This window comes from Callionymus lyra, chromosome 10, assembly GCF_982586985.1.
Source record: "Callionymus lyra chromosome 10, fCalLyr1.hap1.1, whole genome shotgun sequence".
NCBI classification, from domain to species: domain Eukaryota; kingdom Metazoa; phylum Chordata; class Actinopteri; order Syngnathiformes; family Callionymidae; genus Callionymus; species Callionymus lyra.
Window position 1 is genome coordinate 11,062,533 of NC_141827.1, and position 15,854 is coordinate 11,078,386.

Consider the following 15,854-nt stretch of genomic DNA (forward strand, 5'->3'; position numbering starts at 1 on the left):
AGCATTTGAAACATGATAGCAATGAGCTAGTCAGTCGGTAAGGAAGAGTTCACCTTTGATAACTTCTTAAATCCAATTACAAATACAAAATACTACAAAAATATAAGCATCTACGTTTTTTGTAAATGTCCTAAAGTAAATATTCTAGTTGGAAGTTATAAGAATTTTCTTCTCTTGGCTCCTTTAATCTATTTGAATTGAATTGTAGGATTGTAGTAGAAAATGTTGTCTTACTTCATGTAAACAACACAGAAGTATGTCAACTGATGTCCACTTAAAAGATGATATAGAAATAAAAACATATGCATACACTGTTGTCATGAAAACATCGATTGAAAACCAAAAAAAAAACGTTAAAATATTTCATTTAGGCTTTAATTATGTCCAACATCTTTTGTTCTTATAAACCAACACAAAAAGTCTAACTCTCGCTAACTTACAATTGTATTTTGTATTTATTTCTATTATTCATCCTAACATATAAAAAACCATAACAAGTTTTTTTTAGGACTCGTTTCCCCCTTATTTTTTTATTTGACCTTTTATTGCGCATTCATTTTCCCTCAAAATAATTTCGATGTAAATTAAAGTAAATATATAAATATTGTATGTTTTTTTTAATTACTTCAATTACAATTGTAGCTCAGTTGAATTTGTTGTAAAATGTAATTTTTTCCCCTCTTTCTATATAATAATTATGTAATTACTATTGGCTGACGGTCCCTTGTAACAGCATCTTCAGTAAAGGGGCCCCTGACTTAATTCAACTAAATAGAATGGACAAGTAAATATATATTTTTAATGATAGTACTAAATAAAGAAGTATATCCTCAATTGTTATCATGCCAACATTTTTTCAATAGAATTGTCAAAGTGAAAAAAAAAATATAATCAACATTTCTTAAAGAATATAATTTAATTACATCCCAATGAAACTTTAAAAAGGTGAGGAAATACATTTGGTGTAAAAGAAAAAGAAAATATTCTTCCTGGACCTCTTGGTTAAATCCTGGACGGTCCTGAAGTCAATACCAGAACTGGAACTTACTTTACTATTGGCTGACGGTCCCTTACAACAGCATCTTCAGTATAGGGTCCCCTGACTAAATTCAACTCAATAGAATGGACAAGTACATATTTATTTTTTAATTATAGTACTAAATAAAGAAGTATATCCTCAATTGTTATCATGCCAAGATTCTTTCAATAGAATTTTCAAAGTGAAAAAATATATAATCAACGGTCCTGAATTCAGTACCAGGAACTGGAACTTACTTTACTATTGGCTGACGGTCCCTTACAACAGCATCTTCAGTAAAGGGGGCCCCTGACTAAATGAATCACAGGCCCCTGCACTGTAACCTGTAAAAATGTTCGTTAAATTCTAAATTATTTGCGTTTGACCTGAAGTGATAGAGGAGAAAAAAACAGTGGCATCAGAGATGTGGTCCCTCCTCCTCCTCCTCCTCCTCCTCCTCCATCCTCCTCCTCCTCCTCCTCCTCCAGGCGCACCTTCCCCTCCTCCGGTCCTCCAGCTCCTCTTTTTTTACCTTCTTGTCGCTGCTCCCTGAGCCTCGTTGTCTGGCTGCGAACTCTCACCCCAGCTGCTTTGGGAAATGTCACACAGACCGAGAGGCCCGTGCTGCAGTAGGGGGCGTTCTGAGGGGGGAACGAGGAGCGAAAAGAGCACATTTTTCACTGCCCTCTCCGCATCTTCTGCGCCTCGCCAGCGCCACATCCTGCTCCCGGCAGCCGCCGCTCCTCGCTGCCTCCATGCTGCTGCTCCCGCTGTGAGAGGCTGATGTGAAGAATCCTCCGCCAGACATGTGAGTAGAAGAACCATCTTCTTCTTCCTCCTCCGACTCTTTCTCGCCGCTCGGATCATCGCAGCCGCGGCGGCGCTTCACGCTTCACTTCAGCCTCTGCGTCGCTGCTCGTCGTCATCTGAAGAAAATACAAATAAAAATAAAAAGAAGATGTGATTCTAAGCGAAGAGAATCCCGGCCGGTTGACTGCGGTGACACCGAAGGGTTTAGCTGCGTGGAGGCTCCGGCTCCTGGTCAGACGCGGAGGCCCCGGTACTGAGCAGCTCTCACTGCGGCGCCGCTAGCCAGGACTCACCGGTGGGATCACCTGTGCAGATGCGGACAGATGTGCGCGTGGATTTGAGGGAAAAAAACAAAAAAAAACAGCTGCAGGTTTTCTGTGAACGTTGGCTTAGGATTCAGCACAGCAAACGACACACCTTTCTAGTATAGTGGGTTCATTTTTAGTACATGTTTCTAGTATAGTGGGTTCATTTTTGTACATGTTTCTAGTATAGTGTGTTCATTTTTAGTACATGTTTCTAGTATAGTGTGTTCATTTTTAGTACATGTTTCTAGTATAGTGGGTTCATTTTTGTACATGTTTCTAGTATAGTGGGTTCATTTTTAGTACATGTTTCTAGTATAGTGGGTTCATTTTTGTACATGTTTCTAGTATAGTGGGTTCATTTTTGTACATGTTTCTAGTATAGTGTGTTCATTTTTAGTACATGTTTCTAGTATAGTGTGTTCATTTTTAGTACATGTTTCTAGTATAGTGGGTTCATTTTTAGTACATGTTTCTAGTATAGTGTGTTCATTTTTAGTACATGTTTCTAGTATAGTGTGTTCATTTTTAGTACATGTTTCTAGTATAGTATGTTCATTTTTGTACATGTTTCTAGTATAGTGTGTTCATTTTTAGTACATGTTTCTAGTATAGTGGGTTCATTTTTGTACATGTTTCTAGTATAGTGTGTTCATTTTTAGTACATGTTTCTAGTATAGTGTGTTCATTTTTGTACATGTTTCTAGTATAGTGGGTTCATTTTTGTACATGTTTCTAGTATAGTGTGTTCATTTTTGTACATGTTCCTAGTATAGTGGGTTCATTTTTGTACATGTTTCTAGTATAGTGTGTTCATTTTTTGTACATGTTTCTGGTATAGTGTTCTAGTATAGTGTGTTCATTTTTGTACATGTTTCTAGTATAGTGTTCTAGTATAGTGTGTTCATTTTTGTACATGTTTCTAGTATAGTGTTCTAGTATAGTGTGTTCATTTTTGTACATGTTTCTAGTATAGTGGGTTCATTTTTGTACATGTTTCTAGTATAGTGGGTTCATTTTTGTACATGTTTCTAGTATAGTGGGTTCATTTTTGTACATGTTTCTAGTATAGTGGGTTCATTTTTGTACATGTTTCTAGTATAGTGGGTTCATTTTTGTACATGTTTCTAGTATAGTGGGTTCATTTTTGTACATGTTTCTAGTATAGTGGGTTCATTTTTGTACATGTTTCTAGTATAGTGTTCTAGTATAGTGTGTTCATTTTTGTACATGTTTCTAGTATAGTGTGTTCATTTTTTGTACATGTTTCTAGTATAGTGTTCTAGTATAGTGTGTTCATTTTAGTACATGTTTCTAGTATAGTGTGTTAATTTTTTAGTACATGTTTCTAGTATAGTGTGTTCATTTTTGTACATGTTTCTAGTATAGTATGTTCATTTAAGTACATGTTTCTAGTATAGTGTGTTAATTTTTAGTACATGTTTCTAGTATAGTGTGTTCATTTTGTACATGTTTCTAGTATAGTGTGTTCATTTAGTACATGTTTCTAGTATAGTGTGTTCATTTTTAGTACATGTTTCTAGTAGTGTGTTCATTTTCAGTACATGTTTCTAGTATAGTGTGTTCATATTTAGTACATGTTTCTAGTATAGTGTGTTCATTTTTAGTACATGTTTCTAGTAGTGTGTTCATTTTTAGTACATGTTTCTAGTATAGTGTGTTCATTTTTAGTACATGTTTCTAGTATAGTATGTTCATTTTTGTCTACATGTTTTTAGCATAGTGTGTTCATTTTTACTACATGTTTTTAGTATAGTGTGTTCATTTTTGTTCATGTTTCTAGTATAGTGTGTTCATTTTTGTACATGTTTCTAGTATAGTGTGTTCATTTTTGTACATGTTTCTAGTATATTTGTACATGTTTCTAGTATAGTGTGTTCATTTTGTACATGTTTCTAGTATAGTGTGTTCATTTTTGTACATGTTTCTAGTATAGTGTGTTCATTTTTGTACATGTTTCTAGTATAGTGTGTTCATTTTGTACATGTTTCTAGTATAGTGTGTTCATTTTTGTACATGTTTCTAGTATAGTGTGTTCATTTTTGTACATGTTTCTAGTATAGTGTGTTCATTTTTGTACATGTTTCTAGTATAGTGTGTTCATTTTCTACATGTTTGTAGTATAGTGTGTTCATTTTTGTACATGTTTCTAGTATAGTGTGTTCATTTTCTACATGTTTGTAGTATAGTGGGTTCATTTTTCTACATGTTTCTAGTATAGTGTGTTCATTTTCTACATGTTTGTAGTATAGTGTGTTCATTTTGTACATGTTTCTATTATAGTGTGTTCATTTTGTACATGTTTCTAGTATAGTGTGTTCATTTTTGTACATGTTTCTAGTATAGTGTGTTAATTTTTGTACATGTTTCTAGTATAGTGTGTTCATTTTGTACATATTTCTAGTATAGTGTGTTCATTTTGTACATGTTTCTAGTATAGTGTGTTCATTTTTGTACATGTTTCTAGTATAGTGGGTTCATTTTTCTACATGTTTCTAGTATAGTGGGTTCATTTTTCTACATGTTTCTAGTATAGTGTGTTCATTCTTCTACATGTTTCTAGTATAGTGTGTTCATTTTGTACATGTTTCTAGTATAGTGTGTTCATTTTTGTACATGTTTCTAGTATAGTGTGTTAATTTTTGTACATGTTTCTAGTATAGTGTGTTCATTTTGTACATATTTCTAGTATAGTGTGTTCATTTTGTACATGTTTCTAGTATAGTGGGTTCATTTTTGTACATGTTTCTAGTATAGTGTGTTCATTTTTGTACATGTTTCTAGTATAGTGTTCTAGTATAGTGTGTTCATTTTTGTACATGTTTCTAGTATAGTGTGTTCATTTTTTGTACATGTTTCTAGTATAGTGTTCTAGTATAGTGTGTTCATTTTAGTACATGTTTCTAGTATAGTGTGTTAATTTTTGTACATGTTTCTAGTATAGTGTGTTCATTTTGTACATATTTCTAGTATAGTGTGTTCATTTTGTACATGTTTCTAGTATAGTGTGTTCATTTTTGTACATGTTTCTAGTATAGTGGGTTCATTTTTCTACATGTTTCTAGTATAGTGGGTTCATTTTTCTACATGTTTCTAGTATAGTGTGTTCATTTTTCTACATGTTTCTAGTATAGTGTGTTCATTTTGTACATGTTTCTAGTATAGTGTGTTCATTTTTGTACATGTTTCTAGTATAGTGTGTTAATTTTTGTACATGTTTCTAGTATAGTGTGTTCATTTTGTACATATTTCTAGTATAGTGTGTTCATTTTGTACATGTTTCTAGTATAGTGTGTTCATTTTGTACATGTTTCTAGTATAGTGTTCTAGTATAGTGTGTTCATTTTTGCACATGTTTTAATCCACACACCCAATAATACATTTGTGTGATACGAAGAGACGTATTGTATCTACTGGAAGTTAAAATACCATTTGAAGATACATTTTAACGATAAACATTTTAAATATTGACTGTTATGTCATATATAATCCAATAATATTCTGCAGTGACAACCAATGTGGATTATGTAATGTAAAAACAAAGATTTTAAATGAATAATTCTCACATTTTGAAATTGTGTTATGTTCAATATAATGGTACAATATTTTGCTAATAACTTACTCTGTCTTTGTGTTATCATTGAACACTAGTAGCAAACATGTTATCCCATATTAAACCAAATTATGTACATTATGTGGTTTATATTATTTGTGATATTGTAATTATTATGTTATTATATTTTAAATTCACCAAAACCGTTTATATGGGAAAGTTGTGGCAACAGGTGTTTCACTGTGTTAGCGTTTATGTTGTGTTTAGCGTTAGCATAAGAATGGCTACAAAAACGTTCATTCCATTTCTACCTCTTTATTATCATGTTTATGAAAGTCTGGATCTCATCCCGGATTCAAATAGATTGAATATAATTAATTATAAATATCTATAATGTCAGAAAAGAGTCAACATCTGGTTATAGCTTTGTTGCTAATTTCTATTTACATTATCCTTTTAAAAGGATGAGTGAGTTATAAATGTGTAATGTTGAATCGTTTATATTAAGAAATGTTCATTTTTATAGTAGTATTTTCAATGTTTTTGCACACCGAGGCCAATATACAATAGACAAGAGTAGTGAAATATAGAGTGATAAGAGGATGAGTGAGTTTTTGTTCACAACACAAGAAACTCAAGATCAAAATGTGTTTAACTTTTGACTCAAACCCAGTTTAAAAATGGTTTCTTGTTAATGATTTTAATGTATATTTCATGACCACTTTTTTCCTCTGTGTTTCCTGGAACGTTCCAGGGAGAAGACCGGAAAGCTTCTCTTCTTCAGGTCCCTCCATCCGCCCTGCTGGCTCGTGACTACGCTGCCCAGTGGAAGATCCTGGGACTGAGGACCCTCCTAACACAGATGGCCTGGACTCAGTAGGTCGACCCCTCGCCGCGTGTCAATGACGACGACCGTGGTTGACGGTCGCTTCCTTCTCTCCGCACCCAGGTTTCAGCTCGCCTGCTGAGACGATGGGGAGCTGCTGGAGCTGTCTGTACAGAGACCCCATCAGAGACAACCATCTCACCAAATTCAAGGTCTGAAACCAAACAAAAAAAAAACAAGCGTTTCAGACACATTTTTAACAAGCTTTTTTCTTCTCTCACCAGGTCACCAATGTGGACGATGAGGGTAACGAGCTGGGGTCAGGGGTCATGGAGCTCACCCAGACCGAGCTCATCCTTCACACCCGGAAGAGAGACGCCATCAGGTGGCCGTACCTCTGCCTGCGTCGCTACGGCTACGACTCCAACTTGTTCTCTTTTGAGAGCGGGCGGCGATGTCAGACGGGGCAGGGTGAGTCTAGTTCCTGGAGGTGGATTTAAAAAACCAGAGCAAAACTGTATAGTCCAAAAGAAAAACAAAAGACAGAACCAACTCAATAGAATGGACAAATAAATATATATTTTCAAGTAATAATACTAAATAAAGAAGTATACCCTTAATAGTTTTCATGCCAAGATTTTTTCAATAGAATTGTCAAAGTGCAAAAAAAACTATGATCAATATTTCTTAAAGAATATAATTTCATTTACATCCCAATGAGGAAATACAAGAGCATACATTTGGAGTAAAAGAACAAGAAAACATTTTTCCTGGACCTCTTTATCAAATTCTGGACGGTCCTGAAGTCAGTACCAGAATTTTTTTTTCAGCCGATGCTGACACATACTAAATATATATGTTTTATTGAAATGTTTTCAAGCATTGATTGTATTTTTTTTAATAATCTAATATAATTATGAATGTATTAAAAGGTTATTTAATTTATTTAAATAAATAAAAATATGTTAAATTAAATACAATATTAACTAAAACATTAAATTCTAAAAATAAATGTTTTGATTGATTGGAATTAGAATATTACACTCTATGTGCAAACAATTAATTAATTATTCTTTTAAGTATTCCATTGATGTTATTCATTCATGAAAAAATAAACCAAATTTAACCTTTCCATATAGAAATTATTAAATTCACATATTCCAAAAAAATTATTTAAATGTAAAAACAACATTTTAATGAAGAATTCAATATTCAATCATTCAATATATTGATATATATTACTGATCTGAAGTATCTGACGGAGTCCCAAAAATGTGCCTTTTTTGTGTTTCCACATTTGGTAAAGTACTTTACGTCCGCCACCATTTTGACTTTCCACTGACTTAAGACCCTTCTGAGGACTGAACATCTTTTTTAAGGTGGTGTAAAAACATATTGTTGCTAGAAAATAATCCACTTGAGTGTGAGTAGAACTTCGTGTCAACTCATCTAAAAGACAAAAATACAGTTTAAAACCAGCTTCAACCAAAGAGTCGACCCATGTTGTGAGCTCACGGCTTCCGTTGATCTACTTCCTGTCAGGAATCTTTGCCTTCAAGTGTTCTCGGGCGGAGGAGATCTTCAACCTGCTCCAGGAGCTGATGCAGTGTAACAGCATCAACGTGGTGGAGGAGTCCATGATGATGAGTCGCGCTGGTCACACGCCGGAGATGGAAATGGCTCGGACGCCACAGACGCCCAACCGTGAGTCGTGTAACACACACAGATACACTCGAACCACGAGGATGTAGTGACTCGAGGTCGGAGGGTCAGGAGGCGTCGATTACTGACACTTGAAGTACGTCAGATTAAATATAGTATATAATAAACTTGAGTTATCGAGAAGTCATGATCAGGTATTATCTGATACTGGATAAAGTAACTGATACAAATAGATACAGGTGTAAATATATTTTTTGACATGACTGAGGATGAGAGGATACAGTGGACTCCAGCTGTTTTGACATATTTTGGTTTCAGAACAAATGAAAGCAGTTACGACTTCAAGAGTCATGTGGTCTGTAAATTCTGCAACACCAGAGTCAAGTACCAGAAAATACTACACATATATCCTTGTTACTACAGTATCACAATGTATCGTGATACGTATCGTATCCTCAGATTCTGGCCAACACACACTCCTATCATAAAAGATTTTCAGTACCGACTAGTCCAGGGGTAGGCAACCTGGTCCAGAAAGAGCCGCAGTGGGTCCAGGTTTTCGTTCCAACCAATCAAGAGGACACATTTTGACCAATCAGGTGTCTTAGGAGTGTAATCAGTTGATTGTCAGTCTGGTGTTGCTTGTTCAGCTGAAACCTCATTGGTTAAACTGTATATGCTTGATCGGTTGGAACAAAAACCTGCACCCACTGCAGCTCTTTCTGGACCAGGTTGCCTACCCCTGGACTAGTCGAACACAGATGATCAGATCACGCCGTATTAACAGTAACATCCTCGATGGTTTCGCAGCCGCAGCATTTCCTGTGCAGTCTTTTCCCAACGGTTACCCCGGCTACCCAATCAGAGGAGAGTCCTCCCAACCGTCTCTGTCCGACGACCACAGCCACGGCTTCATGGGCATCGAAGACCAGGTGAGGATGGAGACACGTCCGTGATTCAGATCCTTACTTCTGAGCTTCTGCTTCCAGACCCACACGTACGTGAACACCGTCAGCATGGAGGGCGACATCTCCATGCGCCACTGTGTGCACGCCCTGCCCGAGGTCCGACCCAGCACTTTCCCCGAAGCCAGCCGTGGAGCCATGCCCGTCGGAGGCCAAGGAAACGCTCCGCCGAGCCTGCGCTGTTGCCCGATGGAGGAGCATAAAGACCCTCAGGTGTTCCTGCAGCCCTCGTCGCAGGAAGTCAAGTTCATGCTGGGTCCCACCCCGGCGCAGCGCCACCTACTGGAGAGGGAGAGGCACGGGATCGGCCCTCACAGCCTCCAGCCGGTAGAGGGCGCCACCGGCTCGGAGACGGAAGGCGACGAGCCCCCTATGCACATGTGCAACTCCCACCCGTACCATCACTTTCATCACCACCCTCACCGCCACCCGGGCCACGAGCACGCCGACGGCTGCCAGGGCGGCGAGCTCACCTACGAGAACATCAACGGGCTCAGGGGCGGCAGGAAGCAGCGGCTCAGCCCCAGCAGCGTGTCGCAGTCGCTGGCCTCCAGCAGCAGCAGCAGCACCGGAGACAGTCACGCCCACTCGCTGCTGCACCCGCACGGACCCTCGTCCATGCCCCCGCAGGGCTACCCCTGCGAGAGGGGCCTGGGCGGAGGTCACCGCCGGACTGCTCTGCTCAACTACGAGAACCTCCCGTCGCTCCCGCCGGTGTGGGAGTACCGGGCCCTGCAGCGGGACGACGAGCAGGACGAGGAGGACGACGACCAGGACGAGGAGGACTACGAGGAGGAGGAGGAAGACTTCGACGAGTACGAGTTCTCCGAGGGCCCCGGGACCCCCAACGGGTACCACCAGGACGGCCGGGGCATTCACAGAGACGCCCTGCAGAACTACGTGAACACGGAGCAGGTTCAAGCGCCCCGGTTCCCCCACAATTGCCCGCCGCACCTGCAGCCGTGCCAACAGGACCGAGGCGGGAGAATATTTAGCTTTGATTTCGGCAGACGTTCCAGATCAGGGGTCGGCGGCTGCGAGCACGGTCACATGCCTCCGTCGCGGCAGCTCAACTACATCCAGGTGGACCTTGAGGGAGAAGCTCCCTGCCAAGCGCTCGGCGGCGGCGTTGGCGGCGGCGGCGGCGCTCAGACTCAGACCCAACCACAGCACCAGCGCTTGCCGCCCAAATGCGGTCAGCAAGCACCGCGGCGCAGCGAATGCTACGCCGTGATCGACCTGAAGAAGACCGCCGCCATGTCCAACCTGCAGAAAGCTCTGCCCAGGGACGACGGCACTTCCAGAAAGACTCGCCACAACAGCACAGACCTGCCTCTGTAACACGGCGGCGGGGACGAAAGAGAGGAACGACAGGTGGAGGCTCATTTTAGCACACTGGACCCTTCACTGTCATCCATCGGGTGTCGAGAGAAACCGCCACAGCACAGGTACACGACCACGATCGTACTGACACCTGTGCTCACGAAAAAATCTCCGCGGAGATAGAAACGCCATTTATTCTCTGTTATTTATTAGATATGTGTTGTGAAGCTCTTTCCAGAGTTCTGCGGTTCGACCTGCAACTACAGATTTTTATCATTTGATTTCAACGACGCACACGCTACATGTACATGCTACCAAAGTCATGTGCATGATTTCAAGCAGTGGCTCGTCGGGGAGACCTCGGTTTTTTCACCGGAAACTTTCTCATGCGGTCGTTTTGCTTTTTCCTGAAATCCATCCTCATCGCCACGCGTGCGCACGAGCGGCCGCCATCTTTGTGACATCACGTGTGCAACCTCACTGGCGCGTCAAGATCACACGTCTTCAAAAACAACATTCTTTATAGTAGTATAGTGTAGTAATCATCATCCCTCGTATCTTAATTTGGTAATTTTACTCTTATATTTATACTTTATATACTGTATATAAACATATCTTTATATTTCAAAAATGAAAGTCACAATTAAGTTGTGTTCATGCATAGAGTGAAGACTTTTATATTATTTTAAAAATACATTTAAGACAATAATATAATAATTTAATAACCAATTAGAGGTGTTAGAAAATATCGATACACTTAAATATCGTGTATTTCTTTCATGATACTGCGCTGTATTGATTTTTTAAATTACAATTAACATGCAAATACTCACTGCCCCTTTCCTTTTTGTGTTGTATTTAAACTTCTGGCCGCTAGATGGCAGCAGTCATATGTCCAACGTGCCAAAGGATCAATTGAATCCAGAAAGATGACTGAGGATGAGAGGATACAGTGAACTCCAGCAGCTTTTAAAGCTGATGTTTGGACATATTTTGGATTAAAAACAAATGAAAGCAGTTACGACTTTGTCAAGAGTCATGTGGTCTGAGGAATCAGACTCTTGACAAAACACAAGTAAAACAAACAAGTGAATTCAAATATCATGAGACAAACGTGACCTTGATGAACCTGTGTTTTCGCTCTGATGATGTCATCAACATGGCGGCTGGAAATGACGCCGCACGACACTCACAACTTCATCATGCATTCATTAATGTTTGAGGATCAGAAAAGTGCTGAACGCTCACTTGAGAAAAATAATCCTAGAATATATTTGGCTGACTTGAGTCTGACTTTTTAAAGCAAGTTTGTTACATTTTATTATTTTAACCCAAAGAACCAAAAACAAGTATAAAAGTAAATGATGATGATCCTAACAGTCAGATGAATTATCTTAACTTATTATATCTTGAACAATAAGACATCTCTGAAATTGTCTTAATCTCAAAAGCATTATATTAAAAAACTACTTATTTATTTAATTTATTTTATTTGTTTTTTCATTGGAAGTTATGGGTGGTTGATCTGTTTAATATAATAATATAAAGTTTTGGCTTTTACAGATTTGTATTTCCCTAAGAAGCCAATTCTTTCTAAAAATACACACAAAACTAACTTTTTTATAAATATTGTGAAAGAAAATCTTATTTAATAACAGCACATAACACTGAACTACATTCTATGTTGTATTAAAATAAACTTTATGAATAAATATAATAAAAAAAACATTTAAAGGTTTAATAACATTGTTCTTCATTTAGAAATGAAAACCAAAATCAGCAAATTATTATAATTTCAGTCGATTCTCCAACATTATGATTATAAGTTTAAAAAAAAGATTGATTTTTTTGAAGTTTACACTTATATACATGGAGGTAAATGAAGAAAGAACCAGTCAAGTTTAAAGCTCTTTTATTGATTCTGAAAACAATCATTTATCATGATGAGATAATAAGTGATTTCTCTCAGGTGAACGTGAAACACTGCTGTCGTGAAAGAGTCTGAGTCGATATTCACGCCTCAGACGCTCGCTGACCAATCTTTCAAAGTGAAGCTATTTTTTGCACTCGATCCCAAGGAATTGTATTTGTCATGCTACAGGAAAAAAAAACCTGCACTGGTCGGGGAATGAACGGGAATATTAGTAGCACACGCTTTCATGTGCATTAGGGAAAAAAAGAAAAAAGTAGCATCTCTCCGGGTCTGCTCTCCAATATATCCGACTTATTTCTATGTGTTGACGAAGACAATGAAACCTCAACTGATGCCATGAGGCTGTCATCTCTGGGCACGTATTGATCAGCTATCAGGTGTGATCCAGTATCTTGTAAAGTTTACCAGTAAATCTATTTATTTTTATTATTTATTAACATAATTGTACACATTTTCTTGATGACCAGCATTTTCGTTATCCAGGTGTGAGGGAAGAGCAAAGTTTTTCTCCCACTCATCCCTGGATACTGGTGTGTTACTGTTGTGATTCTATTCAGCGCAGAGAGAGAGAGAGGTTGTATTTATATATTTTCAGTGACAAGAAAATAGTTGAATATATATATGAAAAAAATCGTGCCATTTTGAAGGGACTGTGGAGAAAGTTTAATCATCGCATCCCACCTCCTGTCAATCATCAGTGTGTTGAAGAGATCGGACACACAGCCTCACGCAGACAAGTTTAATGAGTTTGATTCTATTTAAATATAAATCTATGGTTAGAGTTCGGAAGATTTCGAACGAAGCTGAAAATCCTCACATATGTCCCTGTGGAAAGAACACATCGATAGTTTAAGTGCAATAATAAGAAACTGTTCATAAACAGACAAACGTATGGAAAGATTTAAGAATGTATTCCTTGTTTAGAAAACACAGAATTCCATGAAATTCCACACAAATTACATATTAATTGCAACAACGTGGTTTTGTCATCATCTTGATCAAATCTGCAGCACAATTTAATTGTGTAAGAAAACAGGTACACACTGTTTAGTACACTCATGTTGTCAGTATATATTTTGGACCGGGATTAAATACTTACAGAAGTCATTTGACAAGAAAACAATTGAACATATTTTAATTAAAAAAAAATCTTGTTAGACTCAAGGAAAAAACTTTTATCGTTATTTATTTAATACGTTATTTTGTAAAAGATCAGTCACAAAAAACAAACTCTCATTTTCTGGTATTTCTTTCAGCATATTTATCGACAATGAATATATTTATATTATATGTTTTGTACAAGATTTTTATCACAATTCACTCTCTTGTATTGGCCACCTTCAAAATAATAATTGGGAATTTATTATTATTTATAATACATATCTAAGAATCATCATATAGTTTAACCTGTTTGTAAGCATCATTTAATTAGATTAAATTGAATAAAAAGCGTACTTGAGATCAACTATTAAGGAGGAATAACACTTTAAATTACCGACTTTTTCAAATTAAAGCTCACGGTTTATGCCTCCTGATGTTCGTAGTTTGTCCAGGAGAGGTCAGTGTTCCGCTGCTGCAGTGAGTGTCTGCAGAAGATAAACGTGCCTCGTTGTTCCACCTCCTCACAGACTTAAGTGCTTTAAAACCTTTTTTTTAAAAAACGTTTACATCTTTTCTTTCTGATTCTTACATCACAGTAAACTGTAAATCTCACCTCGTCCTGAAAAATTACGGATAAAGTCATGACTTTAAGTTCTTTATCGACTGATCTGTTTGTAAAGTGGATTTAATGTTGTGTTTGGGCTGAAATATATCAATTAACAACTACTTTACGAATCACCAGTTTTATCCGAATTTGTCTTTTCTTATTCATTAAAAAACAACAATTAAAAATAGAAACAGTGTTTACACAAGAGGCCAAAATATAAATGCTTGCATCTTAAAATCCCTGAATTTCCGCTGAGTCTGTTGTGAAGTTTTTGACACACAACTCTTAATGGGATGGCAACAAAGGGAAATAGAAATGAAAGTAAACATTTGTTTTAGGGCTAAACATGATGAAAAGTGGCAATAACAAGTGAATTTGTTGCCTCTAAATATCAGACTTATTAGGACCAGGAATGAGTGACGATCACTATCCCTTAAAATATTGCATTTAAATAGAACAGAAGTCCTCTATGGACATCCATGGACATCTTCCATGAGCCTGCCGCGTGTCCAGATCATTCTTCATGTACGTCAAATTGATTTCTTTTTGTTTTTAATTCTCCTTCAATCAAAACCTCTGTGTGTCATGATGTGTCGTGTTCTTCAAGTGCCATAACTGTTGCCATTACCGATGTTTACCAGCAGCCGGAAAACACTTTGTCACATGATTGTTTTCCTCATGATTCTGCCTATGATTTATCACCGAGAGGATATTTTTAAAAACCTTGCGTGACTACATTGAGCCAGCGTCAGATGTAATTACTACTTGGGGAAGTGTCGAAAGCATCACCCTCCGCTCGTGCTCTTCGAACGACTCCCGTGAGCTGTTTTTTTGTAACTGGAATGATGGTTCTTGAAAAGGGCTTGATCTGTGTTTAATGTGCTGAGAAGAAGAAGAGTGTTCAGCCAACTCACCGTGCCTTTTCCTGCTCAACCTGTCACTGCTGATGTCAAAACCTGCCGGGGAGTGAAAAATGTGCCAATAGCTTCTTTTTTTATTTAAACCTCAGAGTGACTTTTTTGGATGATATTCATATCCGAAACTCTGCTGTTTTATTTTGAAGAAAAAAAAAAGTGTCTTTATTATTTAACCGAGGAAGGAAGATGAACTTTCAACTGATTTTAAATCGAATATATTTGTTAGCAGTTATAAAATAATTGACATATTTAAAGGCTGCACGTTGTTTAAAAAATGGTTCCATAATTCAAACCATTGACCAGAAACTTGATTCATCGTCGCTGTCACTGTTGAAGAGGTTGTTACTCTCGCTAGTCGTTTCTTCTATCATCTGTAAATATCTGTTTGAGTCACATCTAAAACAAGGTGAATCTGCTGAGGGGGTTTAAAGTTAGAGGAGAGTCAAAATGGCAGTTTGTGAGGCACTGATTTACCATTACTGTCGTAAATTGTACCATTTGAGCTCTGATTGTTATTTCATGTTTCTTGCAAAGGTTGCTAAAGATTCATTCATTCATCTACTCGTCTGAAATTGACTTTTATGGAAGTATATCGTTAAAATATTGAATGATTGATTTAATTTTATTATTGAAATGTGGTTTTTTTTAAGCATTTAATTCAATAATGGTCTATATTGAAAGGTTGAATTTGTTTTTAATGAATAATTGAATGCAATAGTTTATATACACTTTTTTTTTTCTTTTTAAATAATTTAATTTACATATTTTCTAAATTACTCAATTTTCTTTTACAGATATAGTTTGATATTCTAA

At 37.4% G+C, this 15,854-nt stretch overlaps 2 protein-coding genes across 3 annotated transcripts in view; one reads left to right on the forward strand and one right to left on the reverse strand.

Annotated features, from left to right (window-relative positions):
• Positions 1 to 15,854, reverse strand: part of ppil1 (peptidylprolyl isomerase (cyclophilin)-like 1) — an 84,361-nt gene that overhangs the window by 18,250 nt on the left and 50,257 nt on the right. The window contains exon 5 of one of the 2 annotated variants that reach the window (XM_087800183.1): positions 2,173 to 2,192. The exons of the other annotated variant lie outside the window; for it this stretch is intronic. The gene's annotated coding sequence lies outside the window, so the exon portion shown is untranslated. Of the gene's footprint in view, positions 1 to 2,172; positions 2,193 to 15,854 lie in introns of those variants that run through there. 2 annotated transcript variants of the gene reach the window in all.
• frs3 (fibroblast growth factor receptor substrate 3) lies at positions 1,506 to 11,116 on the forward strand. Its single transcript, XM_087800184.1, has 7 exons — positions 1,506 to 1,826; positions 6,462 to 6,583; positions 6,657 to 6,745; positions 6,818 to 7,004; positions 8,076 to 8,237; positions 9,006 to 9,127; positions 9,185 to 11,116. Exons 3-7 carry the CDS (start codon positions 6,680 to 6,682, stop codon positions 10,499 to 10,501), a joined length of 1,854 nt encoding a protein of 617 aa, XP_087656310.1. The 5' UTR covers positions 1,506 to 1,826; positions 6,462 to 6,583; positions 6,657 to 6,679; the 3' UTR covers positions 10,502 to 11,116.

Excerpts from the sequence above, each read along its gene's own strand:
- frs3 (XM_087800184.1), top strand. The coding sequence starts at position 6,680 with ATGGGGAGCTGCTGGAGCTGTCTGTACAGAGACCCCATCAGAGACAAC. Across the intron at positions 6,746-6,817 it reads ACCATCTCACCAAATTCAAG|GTCACCAATGTGGACGATGA; the intron begins GTCTGAAACCAA and ends TTCTCTCACCAG. Across the intron at positions 8,238-9,005 it reads GACGCCACAGACGCCCAACC|CCGCAGCATTTCCTGTGCAG; the intron begins GTGAGTCGTGTA and ends ATGGTTTCGCAG.